Below are 15,334 nucleotides of genomic sequence, written 5' to 3' on the forward strand. Positions count from 1 at the left end.
TTTCATTAGAAAACTTTTGTGCAGTTATGTTAACACATGAATAAAAGTTTGAGTTTTCATGGAAAACATGAAATTGTCTTGATGACCCCAAACTTTGAAATGGTAGTGCACATGGAAGAGTCTTAACTTAATCTTGATCTTAACTTTAATATTTAACTTGTTGGCTAAATTTACGATGCTGACCGTATTTCTTCTTTTTTCCCCGCCTTTTAGCCTTTATTATAAAGGACAGTGTAGTGAGACAGGAAAGTGGGAGGACCTGCAGCAACGGGCCATGGGTTGAACTTGAACCCATGACTACTGTGTCAGTGACTATAGCCCATGTTTAAGGGTTGTCCGCTCAACCAGTTGAGCTACCAGGACAGCCCCATCAATCCTATTTCTATGTTGCAAACCACTGTGGAGCAACAGCTGTTGTATTAATTGTGCTATATAAACTACAGTGACTTGACTTGTGGCATCAGTGTTGGAAAGACAACATAACTTTATTTTGGTTTCTCATGATGACCCCAAAGAATGAAACACAATCATCATCTTATTGGGCATTTTAAGTTGTGTCTTTGTGGAAGAAGGTTATCTGAATGCACCTCACTGAAAATCCTTAAAGAAATCAGATATTCTGGCTCTTATCTTCCTGGATTTCTGATGATTTGGGACACACAAGAACTTGCGCTGCCCTGCATCGCCTCGACTGTCCCACGAGCCCCGCCCATATTCCTTCATCTGCATTTTGATTGGTCGGTCTGTCAGCAACAGTCTGCTCTCCCTCCCCTCCTCCATGTCTCCCTGCTCTCTCCCCTTTACATCCTCCCTCCCTTTCCCCTCCCGCTGTGCCTTTCTCTCCATGCAGCTTCGCCGGTGAATGAGTCCAGTCAGACACAAGCTGTTAAACAGTGCAGCCTTCCTTCCTTCCTCTCTCTCTCTCTCTCTCTCCCTCTGTCACACCATCTCTTGCGCTCTCTCTCGGTCCTTTCCCCATCTTTCGGTGCAGACAGTCAGTGGAGCATCGGCATCAGAGCGACACAGGACTGACGGAGGAGGCAAGAAGTCGACAGACCTTCGCTGACAGCAACACAGCACTGAGATTATTGCAACAGCTGCAGCAGAACATTGACTGTAACACCACTAAAACAGAAGCAACAGATTGCCCTCAGTTGCAAATTGTTGCTACAAACTGATGTTCCCCCAGCTGATTTGCGTGTGGAAACAAAGCAGATTGGCTCCCACAGCTGGCATCTCCTGGGTTTTTGAAAGTCAGTCACTCTGCATGAAAGAAAAGCCTCTGCTCTGTCCAAAGCTGGAGGAAATAACAGCGCTGAGCGACAGGAGCCAGAAGCTTTGATTCAGTCGGAGAGCAACACGTTTCACGCTGGGCATCAGCATCACCTCTACCACCAGCATCTCCTCCCATCTTCCTTCCATCATCTGGATCTAAAAAAGACGAGGCATCCAGGCTCTGAATGCACAAACAGGAGGAGGACTTGTAGACTGACATGCAGAGTGCAGAGTTCAGAGAGTTTCGCCGTGAAACAGAAAGAGCGAGATCAGGTTTTATCAGTGTGAAGACGCAGGTAAGATCCAGCGACAGACACCAGTGAGTCTCACCTCTGAGGACTTCTGAGGACAAGAAAGGGATGAAGAGGAGGATGTGCACGAGTGTCAACAAACAAGAGGCCAAACACTAGAGGAGAGATGACAGGAAAAGAGAGATTCAATGCTGCAGCACACAGTCACAGATAGAGAAGAAATACATCATTTATTAGAATCCACATCAGAAGTGAGAAACTTACTCTGTCTTGCAACACAATTTTGTTCTTTCTAGGATGTTTTTGCGCCAGTGGAGGTTGCATCTTGTCTGACATACAGAGAAAGAGGAACATCAGAGTCTTTCTTTCAACCTGCGCTGCTGGTAGCTGCAAGTAAAGTTGTCCGTGCCGATCTCGGTCGGTGTGAGCGTCTCGGAGGTTCCTTGCTTGACTCTTCTTTTCGGGGTGAGGTGGATCTGCCGTGGGGGGCAGCTGACAGCCATCCAAGACGCCGCGAGCCGTACTCCGCGTGAAGAATGCCCAGCCGCGCTTGGCCAAGCCGGCCGACCCGGGCCCAACGGCGGGCCTCTACATGGAGAGATCGCAGAGCCGCATCAGTCTGTCGGCGTCTTTTGAGGCCCTCGCCATCTACTTCCCCTGTATGAACTCCTTCGACGAGGACGATGGAGGTAAGTGGGAGCGAATGCATACTCTCAGCCAAAACAAGATTGAAAACATGGACCACAAGGCACATTATTTTTTCTCGTCTGCTGGAAAACTGATGCCACAAGTCAGAAATTATGTAAATCTGACATGACTTTTCAGACAGACTCATTTCAACTCATGCACATCATATGTTGCTTATTCCTATCTTTTTTTAAATAGAGATTCCAACACCCAAAAGGCACATTTTTAGCTGACAACATCTTAAATGTTAGATCCAATGTGACTTGCCAACATTTAGCACTGAAAGAATTAGCTGATTAATGGATTAATCAACCCAACAGAAAATGAACCGCCAGTGGTCTCGATAAGAGATGGAAGTCATTTATCAAGCAGAAATGCCAAAAAGACACGGGGAGAGATTTGAAAATACCATGCTGGACTTTGAGAATATGTGAGGGGCATTTTCAAGTATTCTGACATTTTATGGAGCGAAAACACTGAAAAGATAAAATGACGTGAATCACTGATACTGATTTCCCCTTTAGGAAATGCCACCATTGGATAAATGGATATCTCAGCAGACACTGTTGGCATTTAACAAAGTTAAAGACACCTCTGTATGTCTAATACGCACTTTATGTGTTGCATGCCTTCATATAGTTGTTGTACTTTCATGTTTGCTACATGGTTCATGGTTCTGTGTGATCATATCAGGTTCTCACTCAGGTTCTCAGACTGTTATTGCAGGGATGACTGTACATACAATAACTGTTCATATATATAAAAACACATATAGAACTGACGGAAGGTGATTAAATCCTCTTAAATATCACTATGTGTTGAAGCCGATATGATAGAATATTCCACATCTCTAGTGATCAAAGTCTTAGATGTGGTCTTATCATTATTTCCTTTACGACACATAAAAACTCTGGTGTATTTGCAGACATAAGGTTGTCTCACTTTGACTGATACATGCTTCTGATGATGCATTGTGTGTGTGCGTGGACGCAGCCTGTGCACACCTGTGCGGTTATGTCTGCTTTCTGTGATGAGATAGGATCAAGTTTTCCCATAAAATTGGATGCATCAGATGATGTAATGCTTTTTGCTCCCGACCGGTATTATTGCTACATTGCATTTCTCCTGATTTCCTGTCACACTAATCCGGTCTGGAAAACTGCAACACGGGATTATCTGTCCTATAGAAATTGACTTAAAGGATAAAGGTATGCTGTATGTGTATTAAAACATAATTGGATGAATGTGTGGCTTTAACTGTAAATGCGTGCATAAGCTTATGCTCATTTAACACAATGTCAAATATTACGTCCTAAATTTTCACCTGGCGTCTCGACATTTAGACATTTGAGCTGCACATTTTAACATGACAAATTCTACAGCGAGCAGTAGAGATAACACTATTGCAGAATGAATTAGCGGCTTCTTTTCTTAACTCGAGAGGTTTAACTTCTTCCTGATATTGACGTTAACTTAAAGGTGTGTCAGTCCACTGGAGGTCTTCGTGGGTCAAAGAATTTGTACCCAAAACAAAAAAGACCTGGAGGTGTAGCACTTGGAAGGAACCGTATTATTGTTTAAAAGCTGGGATCAGTTCCGAACCACTGGACTGGAAGCCAGACAATGTCAGAGCTGATTGCATGAACAGATTTCAGAGACACCCAAAACCTTTTGTCTTACCTAATTTGATGTTAGTAGCCTTCTCTCTTCGCCATAATAGAATTCAACCCCCTGGTTAAGAAAGTTGGTAAAATACATCTATGTTTCTGGTTATTCCCCTCCCCCTAAACCACACATTAGTTCAGCTTTAAACTCCACTTTCTGTCATGGTGACACACGACAAACTTGTTTAGTATCAGCTTTGCTATTTTGTTGCATAATAAAACAATGTTTGCCCTTTTGAGCTATAATAATGATTGCTTATTGACTGCAACATGGCTGCCAACATGATGTTGTTCCAGTGCACACACACAGCATTTCCATCACGATAAGCTGTCTGATCATGGTCATCCCCTCAAGTCTTACACATAACCCAACTAATCATATAAAACATGGATTATGAAGCTGTGAAGGGTTGTGGGTGGGTGTCAGATCTCAGGGTTTGAGTGGATCCTCTAAAACCTCTACAGTAAACCATGGCGTCACCATTAGAATTGGGTTACAGGATAAAATCACAGTGCAGCGGGATTGAAATGACAACCGGAGGTAGTCACTATACGTTAGACTTTTAAAACACAAAGATGCACACTGAGAACATTTGGCTTCCCAGAGTCTGGGTGCAAGAGAATTATTACAAACTGGGAAAAGTGGTCAACTGTACCTTCACTGCATGTCAATACATTCTGTCGATTCTCTTATTTGCACCACTGGAGCACAAGGTCACCTATGTTGGGCTTTATTATTAGCTAAATTTGTGGGTATGTTTCTTCAACAGACCTGAACTTCACGAGCAATATCATTTGAGTTTATTTGAAGGCATCGTATCAGCATAGAAGTACTGCTTACAATGGACTTGATGCAAAATTGGGAACCTATACCATTCAATAGTTTGGGGAAAACCAGATACAAACCAATTTCATGTTTTCCATGAAAACTCACGCTTTTATTCATGTGCTAACATAATTTACAAGGGTTTTCTAATCATCAATTAGCCTTTCAACACCATTAGCTAACACAATGTAGCATTAGAACACAGGAGTGATGGTTGCTGGAAATGTTCTTCTGTACCTCTATGGAGATATTCCATTAAAAATCAGCTGTTTCCAGCTAGTATAGTCATTTACCACATTAACAATGCCTAGACTGTATTTGTGATTAATTTAATGTTATCTTTATTGAAAAAAAACTGTTTTCCTTTCAAAAATAAGGACATTTCTATGTGACCCAAACTTTTGAATGGTAGTGTATGTTGCACAGAGACCATTAGATGCAAGTGTTTGCCCACCTGAGAGATAAAGTCTATTGTGTCATCTAGATGCTCTTCATTCTGAATATCTTAATATCTTTACATTGATTTTGCAGAGCTTAAAGTCCTGCTATTGTATCACCAACATTTCTATAATAATGGAATATAAAAATATGTGAAAATAAAGACATGATCAACATCTTTTTGTGATTTTTAACACAGGTGTTTCTTGGCTAAAAGAATTAGTTGTAATTATTTACATGTTAAATCACAGTAATTTCCAATTTTCCAAGACATGCAGCAGCTCGGTCTAACCAAACCATTCACTCAAAGCTGTGAGAGAATATAGAAACATCATGCACACCACTTCCACCTGCTGCTTCTCAACAACACACAACTAATTACTTTTGTTCAGTTCGATTCCCAGTGAGACACAACGCTGGTAAATGGAAGAATTTGAAAAGACAAACTGAAACACACTAATGAGAGCACCCAACGTTAAGACACAGTCATCAAGTAAAATACATTTTTTAAAGTGTTTGAAATCAATTTTTTATAACAGTTCATCAAATGACAGTGTGGAAACTGTGGCGAGAGGCTGATTACAGTGACAAGCATCACAATAAAATCTCACCTGAAACCGCAGCTCGTCTCACAGCTTTGTTTTCAGCTGCAGCAGGCAGCTGTTTTCAGAGCAAAAAAGGCCTAAAAACCAACTATAACAGTATTAACCAGCAGACAGGGACTATCTGGTGGACATACTGGAACATTTAGAAGCTGAAGAACCACATATTTCCCCCAGGAGTTTGTAGAGGCCAAAAATAGAGATGAAAGACAGTGAATATTGGTTTTACATTCACCAGGTGGACAGAAACACGACTCCAAATGATTGATGTTGCTCTGGAACGGCTGAGTTAATACAGGCTTAAATATTAGTTTTACGTGGACATTCCTCAGTAAATTTCGTTCCACAGAGACATGAGCTGCTCCTGCAGAAATAGAATGTAAAGATAATACAGCAACACTCTGGACATTAGTAAACTGCTGGGAATGTGGTGGACAGTGACAGTACCTCCCCATGAGCAAAATTTATTAGTTAGATTTCTGCAGCATTCGGTGTTGCTGAGAAATGCAGCGAACACTGACTGGTTTCTGAGCTACCAAATAAACACACAACATAACTAGAAAAGCACTCAGTACTGCACCAAGGCTGCTCAGTTGTTGTATGATTTCCGACAGCTGAAATCTTTAAAAAATTTGTGGATCCATACGATAAGCCGCATCACTGCCAAAATCTAATCACTTGGTCCTTGTGTCATTTCTGTACTTCCCTGAAAAGTTCATTCAAATCCATGAATCTGTTTTTGAGTAATGTTGCTAACAGACAGACTAACCAATGCCAATTGTCACATAACTCCGCCGAGGCTCAGCCTGATTGGTGGAGTAACTATGATGTTTTTATGATATTTTAGACGACATATTAAACTAGAAAAGCACTCAGAGAGCGCAGTACTCTGCCCATATGGCATTTCCAGAAATGCAGAATTTGTTTATTAGTTATTGTTGATCAGAAATCACAGCAACATAGCATGTGTCCATTAATTATAGATGTACCCACAAACAAAATGACCTTGCGCCGAGCACAGGCGTGTATTATGTATGTGCATATTATGTACAGATACCGAATCGCGTGACCTAAATATGTAGCAGGCGGCAGGAATTGATGGGACTCAGAAACACCCCCACAATTGAATCAATTGTTCCTTTTGTCATTTCTGACAGATAAGTCCCGATAAGTCCGCAGTGGTGCATTTGTAGTAAGATCACAATCATGTGATCGTCAGCAGGCAGCTAACGTAGTGTTTACTTGTTGTCATGGTTACAGTGACGCCATGCCGCTATCTCGTAATGACATGAAAAACCTTAACAAATCTGTGGATCCAGACTATCAGCCTCATCACTGCCAAAATCTATTCAGTTGGTCCTTGTGTCATTTCTGACCTTCCCTGAAAATTTCATTCAAATCCGATTGTCTGTTTTTGAGCAGTGTTGCTAACAGACAGACAGACAGACAGACAGACAAATGCTGACACATAACTCCACTGAGGTGCCGCCTCCTTGGCAGAATAATAAAGTGATGCACAAATGTCCTTTTTATTCCACAGACACATTCATATATTGTTATAATTTCTTTTTATCATTGTAAAATTTGTGAAACTAGTGTATAAGGACACTCGCCAAACCGTACTGACACTTCCACCTGCCTCCAAAGTGTGTGTTTGTTTACTGACACCAGGCAGCATGGTGAAGCGCGGCATCACCCGTACAAAGGTGTGACTGTTTTTTCAACGCTCGGGACAGATTACAACTTGTCAATGCTCTTTTATTCCTTCGGGTGACTCCGTCAACACAAAACTGACGCATCAAACATTTAGAAAAACCACCTCACGATCTGTCATTGGTATGAGCACCGCGCAGGAACGCTCAATCTCGCACTGAAACACCGGTTTGATCGCTCATGCATTCACAAATACAGGTATTCCCGCATCTAGACAGATAAATTTAAACACCATTTGTGGTTGTATTTGCACACAAATACACAGGTAAGTCTCCACACACACACACACACAGATATGAAAGCAGTGTATGAGGTAATCAGAGCGGAGCGGCAGGCCGTGGTTTGCGGCTCTCAGTCTAATTAAATGCTAATATGGCTCCTGATTGTGGCTGACTGCAGCTAAATAGAGGCCTGATTGCAGGTTAATTCTCTCTCTCCTCCTCTCAGACTCATTGTCTCTCTCTCTCCAGCTCTCCCTCTCTCTCAGACCCATTTTTACTCCGCGGTTTGAAAATCCTGTTTGCAGGTTAACTCCGTCTTTCCACCTCAGATTGGCTTTTAATTGCTTTACCTCTTGTTTTCCCTTTCTTTCTTTCCACACCATCCCCTGCTGTCCTTGTTTCATCTGTCTTCTCCTTTCATTTCAGTTTAATTTAAATGTATTTCACCGACAAGACAGGCAGGAACACTGTTCTAACAGCAGTAAAGAATCGCGTAAGCCAATAAAAATACCAGGTAGATGCAAGTCTTGTTGTAGATTAGAATTTATTCAAGATTAGCCATTACAGACACAGGATTTTATAACTCATAACACTTACTCAATCACAAAGCAAAGAGTAGAAGTGAGTTTAAGTGGGCACAATAGTGATTTGTAATAGAAGCTGAGTCATGTGATTTGAGATATTTTGCAGGAGCTCTTGATGGAAAATTATGGTATACAATATACCAATATACCTGAGTACCAATTGTACACACATAAAGCAAATTTAATCTTTAATTTTCAGGGCCAGATAAACTGACAAGTGACATAACTTTTCAGTTTCAGCCTCATAAAATAGCAGCCCCATCACAAACTGGCTTTCACTTGTGGATCTAACATGGACGAAGCTCAGAAGTTGGTAAAATAGTGACATCTTATAGAACTAATTCAACCCAGGTTCTGCAAAATGGCATTTTTATCAACCTCACCTCACCTTTTACTTGATTGTGTTTGTTTGTGACGTATCCCAAATCCTTTTCTAACCAACATGTCTTTGCCATTTTTAAAATCCCTTTATGCTACTCCTGTTCAGCTAATCAATCAAATATAAAATAGGGCGGGATTTGTCACCTTGGCAACCTAGAAAATGGAGGCGAGGCTTGAAGTATGTTGTAAAAGGGTCATATTTTAACCCAAACCATGACATCTTTCCCAACCTAAATGAGTATTTATTTATTAACCTTTATTTAACCAGGAGAAATCCCATTGAGATTAAGAATCTCTTTTTCAAGGGAGACCTGGCCAAGAAGGACAGCAGCAAATACAAAACACTGTTACAAAATTACACAGTTAAAACACCAGTAAGTAGAAAGATTAAATTTACAAGCAAATTATGAAAAACAAGTGCATGTTGTGGAATTGGTCTCAAGATCTTGCAGTTTGGATTTAAAAGCGTTTAATAGGATTAACTCAATTTTTAGTCTTTCTGTAACATATTCCATGAAAAAGGTGCAAAATAAAGACTTTTTTACCCAATTCAGTGTGGGCCTGTGGAACAGAAAGCAACAAATGATCTTGTGAACTTTAAGTGACTTTGGTGGAAAAACTTAACCAAGTTTCTACAGATATACTTACCCTTGTGAAAGTGAATAACAAATTATGATGTTTCCTAAACACAAACCAAAACCTTATAAGCTACAACACAGTAGAATCCCTTTGGACCCCATCACTGTCAAGATAGCATCAAAGCATTCCCAATTCTGAAGTCAATGCAAAATATTAGTGCAATTCAGTATCAGGTCCCCTCATTACTGCACTGCAAGTCTTACCTGCTACTGTTTCATCTTTGTGTCCACTGTATAATAAGTAGAGCTATTAAAACATGGAAAGGCATTCAGTATTATCTACTCACCTGTTCATAGATCACCTGTAATATGTGCAACATGGCTGAAGCTATTGTTTTTGTCTTTATAGAGTACTTCTTCCTTGGCGCACTTACATTTTTTAGATTGTAATTTTTATTAGGTGCTTAGACTTAGATTTCATATTTAGAATTTATATATATTACTTACCAACCCTTTTGCTATCTTCTCGTCTAACTAACTCTTCATGAGTACTATAAGTTTCAGTTACCAAAACAAATTCCTTGAGTGTGCGAGCTCACTTGGCAATAAAGCTTGTTCTGGCAAGTAAACACTTGTCTACATATCTAAAGACAAAGGTAGATTAAAGCTGATCGCTTGGAAGTGCCTTGAATAAATTAAATAATTAACTAGCATAAAATGTTTTTTTTTGGTTGCGTTTGCTGTGAATAACAATGAATTTACATCACAGTGGTTAATGCCAGGTTTCAAAGATGAGTAAACTCTAAATCAAAACGTAGGTTTTTAACTGGTTTTGCCCTTTACTGTCCCTTGATTGTAAATATAAGCAAATGAGACATAAATTCAAACCTGTCCTCATGTCTCCTAGATGATCACACTCACACAGCCGGAGGTTTGTGTTATCTAGCAGCTCAGGTGTCGCTGTTGAAGGTGACAAACTGACAGCTGAGGTGATCGTTACAGCACTGAATGTGAAATATGTTAAAGTGAATGTTTAATCAGCCACTCATTAAAAGAGAAATGACTCAAAAAGTTATGGCGTTTGCATGAATGGAGTTTGATTCCAGAAGTTACTTTTGGCTGCAAAAATTCCTTCATCTACCACTTGTGGTTGCGATTTTCCACACTTCCTTGTAAAATGCACACTTGTTGGAGTCAGCTGTGGTTTTCACCTAACAGTTGAGTGAAAATGACAGTAACAAGTGTTTCAGGTGCAGAAGTTTTGCAAAAGTTATCGCTGCATATTATGGCGAGTTGTTTCAGAAATCAGTGCAGAAATATTTACAATATTAAAAATGCCCATGAATTTGATTATTATTCCATTAAAAGCATTCAAAATGAGACTAAAGGAGTGAGTCTGCAGCTTTGAAAATCCCCTATGACTTTCCTACCTTGCATGAAACTCATCATTTTTCAAACTTTCTGAAACGGATGTTCTACTACTTCTGCGCACAAGGTAGCAAAGGGCAGTTTAACGTCTCTTTCTACTTGTCTTTCTCATTTACTAAGCCAAAATTTGTGTCATTTTTCATGTGAACAAGTGAGTGAAGTCAGCACTGAACGTCTTCCAGGAAAGACTCTCTAAAAATATACACTATTATCTTCGTTTTTGAAGCGAAACCTCTGAACATAATCGAGCCATCAATTACTTTTGCCACCGCGATGCAAATGGGTAAAGAATTTAGTGGTATATGAACATTATTTATGGTTGAACTGCTAGATAGAGTATCGTATTCACCAGAATTGACAGGTTCTGACTCACAGAGCAGTGTAGGGAAATGGTAAGGAAGTAAAAACTTGATGGAAACATCGATTTTTCTGAACTTTTCTTTCATGTATCATCATAGTCTGAAAAACAGAGAAAAATCGAAGCATTTTCATTAAAAATCATACCTCTTTAGTACATTTTCTGATATACTTACATGTAACATAGGAACCTGTAGTTGCTGTAGCTTACATTTTTGTATGGTACATTTTCAGCAATCAGATTCTAAAAAAGCTTGTTCCAAAGCAATTTCAAAGGAACATGGCCAGCAAAAGCAATACATTTCCAACAGGTTGGCCATTTTTCAAAAGAAAATTAAAATAAGTGTTTTAGGGAGGATTTTTCCCCTCTCAGGCTTGTTCTTGTTAATTCTGATCTCCCCATTAATCAGCTGGAGAAAAAAAAACAAAAAAAAGCTCTATTACAGAAACAGAACAGGTACTCCCGGTGCTGCTCTGGGATACAAATGGACTTCTTTGTGCCGTGGTAAATCTTTGCTAGTAGGAACCAAATGTTCTCACGAAAGAAAAATCTTTTAAAGTTTTTAGCGAGGATTTTTGCTCCTTTAATTGTTAATGTGAGGTGATGGTGCACATTATAACAGATTGATCGTCTGGATTCTTATGTGACGCGAACAAGTTTGTACAGGTTCAAAGACACCTTTCTTTCCAGTTAAAGAAGTTGAAGTTAAAGAAGTGGGTGAAATATGAGCGTGCATCAGGTATTATGGCATCATAAAGCAGTCAAGGTAATGAGATGTTGCTTATTGAGGGAGGATCTGGGACATTAGCCATCAGCGAATTGGAGGGGAAGTAGAAGGAATGAAGGAGCAACGAAATGAAAGGAAGTATAGAAGAATAAGACAAGGACACAGGAGACAAATATAAGCAAAGCTGCAACTGACGGATGAGTGGATGAGGAAAGAAAGGAAGGAGGATGAAGGGAAATGGCGCAGAGAAGGAGGATATTAATCATACATCAACCAGGAGGACACATCCATGGAGGGATGGGAGGGAAGGTGGACGACCAGAGAGAGGAAGTTAGAATTAAAAAATGAAAACAACTCAGCGGGTCTCTTCCTTCCTCTTGTATCGCTTGTTTTTTCCTCCTGCTGTCAAGTCACATGGAGGCCATGCAGGGAAGTATATAAAGCATAGATTTCCAAGTCAAAATAAATCATGTCACGCTGTGTATGCTGTATTTAAATGAAAATGATGTAGTGGAAAAAGACGCAGGAGTTTGGCAAATGTGCGTAATAATGTGTAGATCCAAAAAATAGAAACACAAGGCTGAGAGATGCATGGAGCTGTTGTCAAAGATATGAGAAAGAATGGAGGAGAAATAGGGGAGAACAAGGAGGAGAGAGGTCTCTGGTGTGCTTCTGAGCTGGAGAGACGACCCAGAAAAGTCAGGAGTAAAAAATGGACTGCCAGGAAAGGAGGTCTATTCTATAGGGAGGAGGAAAAGGAGGGAGAGAGGGAGGGAGGGGAGGTGAAGGCTGCAGGTGTTCATTTGTTAAACTGAGCAATATGGCAGCAGAGGGGAGGAGGAGGAGGAGGAGGAGGGGTTCTTTGGTGTGTTATAGTTTGACGTTGGGACAATGGCTTTGGTTGTTGCTTTAATGCACAATTTCTCAGTGTACAAAAGCAGCTTCAGGCGCGTCGGCGAGGGTGCAAGAGGTTTGATGAATTACAATTTCTTTCGCTGAGATTATAATGCAAATGACGTCCTCTTTACCGAACCAGCAGCTCGGCCTCCCGTCACACCGAAAGAGCTGTGAGAAGCTCTGATGTTGGAAAATCTGGGGGGGCGAATGTTGCTCACTGCTTTGCGAGAGGCAGCTTGAGTTTCACTCTGAGATCCTGTTGAGATTGAACACAAAGCAAATCTTGTGTGTTTGTGTGTGTTTGTTTGCGGCGAAAGTCAATATCCTGACTGGGCCAAATACATAGTGATACACAGTGAAAGAAGAGACTCAAAGTGGAGCCAAGATCCAAACCAAAGACAACAGGAGAATTATTCCTGGCTCAAAATGGGTTAAGATGGTGACGTCTGGAGACACAGTGGATTTACGCTCTCTGTATAGAAGAAATGCCATGAAAATGTCATTGTACTTGAGTATAATGACCATAAAGATCAAATATCGATCATTCTCATTGTCATTCTGTGTAAAGCATATGCAGATGTATGTTTTTGTCCAGCCACGTCTTCTAAAAAATACCAAAAAGGAAACTGCAACGGCAAAGATGTTTTCAAGTAATGACAAATGGATTATGGTTTCTATTTAAGAGCTACCATTGTGCAACTCCGTCAGGACATATTCTTACATTTTTACAAACTGTAGTGAAATCTTTTGGAGTATTTTTATTTGCTTTACATCAATATAACCCTTATTTCCCAAGTTTTAATAATATGTACTGACTTATGTCTTAACTACTACAATAAATTGCTTTAAAGTGCAATAAACCTGAAAAAAATCGTTTTTGTTTTTTTCACATATATTTCAAAATACAGAAATTGCACAGCTGTATCCTATTTGTTTAATTTGTGTTTTTACAAACCCGTAACTGCAACGGAAAAGTGCTCTGAGACATGGTGAATGTGTGAAATGTTAATGTAACTCCCCAGATTTTATATGCAAAAAGAATGATCGCTCTATCTTATCTGGTTTCAAATCTACCGCCAGTCAAAAAATATTATGCAAATCGTAGCGCCAGTGCTACGCTGGGCTCTTGTAACAATGGTCTTTAAAGTATTTGGCAAGTCAGTAATTCCTTGACACTTAACATATTAGTAATATGTTCTCTAACAATTAGTTTTTTTTTCTGGTACAACATCCAATCTTGCACTACAAGATCCACTTGTAGTGGCTAGAACATGAGCAAAAGAGCAGCAGTTCCCCCAGTGGCCCAAGATCCCCCACCAACCCAAGATCCTCCAGCCACACCAGGTGCTACTGGTGGCTATGCTGGTTCCAGCAACCCCAGGCACCCAAGTATTGGATCCAGCGACCTCAAATGGTACACTATCCATTCAAGAATCCAGGCTACCAGCCTAAGGTGCTATGCCAGAATCCCTATTAGACCAGTCACAAACCTTAGCAAGTTATTTTATTTGGACGGATCGACACAATACAGTGGTCAAGCATCTTCAGATCATGTTTTGGCACTCAGAGCACTTACTTAAAGAAAGATTGTAGTGTTTATTAAAATCAGACCGTGATCTTTTGTTACTCAAAAGTACTTTTCATGATGCAAATCCCCTTCTCTGGTGGGAAAGGTGAGTGCTTTCTACACCCACCATCCACCCCAACCACCTGTCCTGCCAATTCTGATGTAGTTTAGAAATATAGAGATTCATTCATTCACAAAACCCAACAAAAACTGAATCTGACTGCGATTTAGCCATCAGTTTTGCTGCATCTAAATGCAGTCGAGGAAATAATAATGTTACAAATGGTCTGTGCCTATGCACACCAATGGCTGCAATGCATAGTTACCTGAGCCACAATCGCTTTATTGTGTGGAACCATGTATTAGAACAGATTTTTCATGATAGTTAAAGAGCAGGTCGGATTTTGCAGATTTTCTGCTCTTCGTACCATAAAATGCAGTCCAGAAAGCCACCTTGGATGTAATGCAGTTGGACTTTAAAGCGAGCAGAGACTCAATGAGGCATAGATGGAGCATGAGTGAGTCGCTGATATTGAAATAACATTCTCTCATTGTAGAAGGTTTGCAAATGAATCGGCAGCTTGCTGACAGACAGCGAACTCGTCCCATCTGGCACCCTAAAGCCTCCCTATTTTCAGTGATAGATAAGCGACGTGGTGCAGAACCTCCAGTGAACGAGCTATCCTCTGCATATGCCATTTACATTAGCAATCAACTCGTTTACAGCTGTTAAACGACTAATGTCCTTTTAAATGCCAATTCAGATTCGAGGCTGTCAGATTGCTGCGAGAAAAACCTTGAGAACAAACGGAGATCTGAACAGAAGTTGCAAAGAGTGAAGGACGGATGTGGAAATTGAAAAAAAAATACTAGCAAAGAAAGGAAAAGCAGTGCAAAGAATGGAAGAGACGGATGTTTAAATGATGCACTTCCAACAGGCTCCAGTGTCCTGACAGGCTGCATTGTGACAGCATGCGAGCAGGAAGTCAAGTTGACGTGGGCTTCAAGTGGAGACAAAGCCAGACGAGACAAGCGCTGCATGGCCTCTTCAAACATAGCGTTACATAATGAATGAGAGTGTGATTTCATTCTTAATGCCACAGCCGGTTAACAGCCGTGCTTTGTGCGGTAATGACA

The 15,334-nt window shown here is 40.4% G+C and overlaps 1 protein-coding gene across 1 annotated transcript in view; it reads left to right on the top strand.

The window, feature by feature from the left end:
- Window positions 1–896: 896 nt before the first annotated feature.
- rims4 (regulating synaptic membrane exocytosis 4) overlaps window positions 897–15,334 on the top strand; it is a 56,696-nt gene continuing 42,258 nt past the window's right edge. The window contains exon 1 of the mRNA XM_023276023.3: window positions 897–2,215. Coding sequence (XP_023131791.1) covers window positions 2,119–2,215 — 97 coding nt within the window. The 5' untranslated portion in view covers window positions 897–2,118. The remainder of the gene's footprint in view (window positions 2,216–15,334) is intronic.

This window comes from Amphiprion ocellaris, chromosome 5 (genome assembly GCF_022539595.1).
Source record: "Amphiprion ocellaris isolate individual 3 ecotype Okinawa chromosome 5, ASM2253959v1, whole genome shotgun sequence".
Classification (NCBI taxonomy): Eukaryota; Metazoa; Chordata; class Actinopteri; family Pomacentridae; genus Amphiprion; species Amphiprion ocellaris.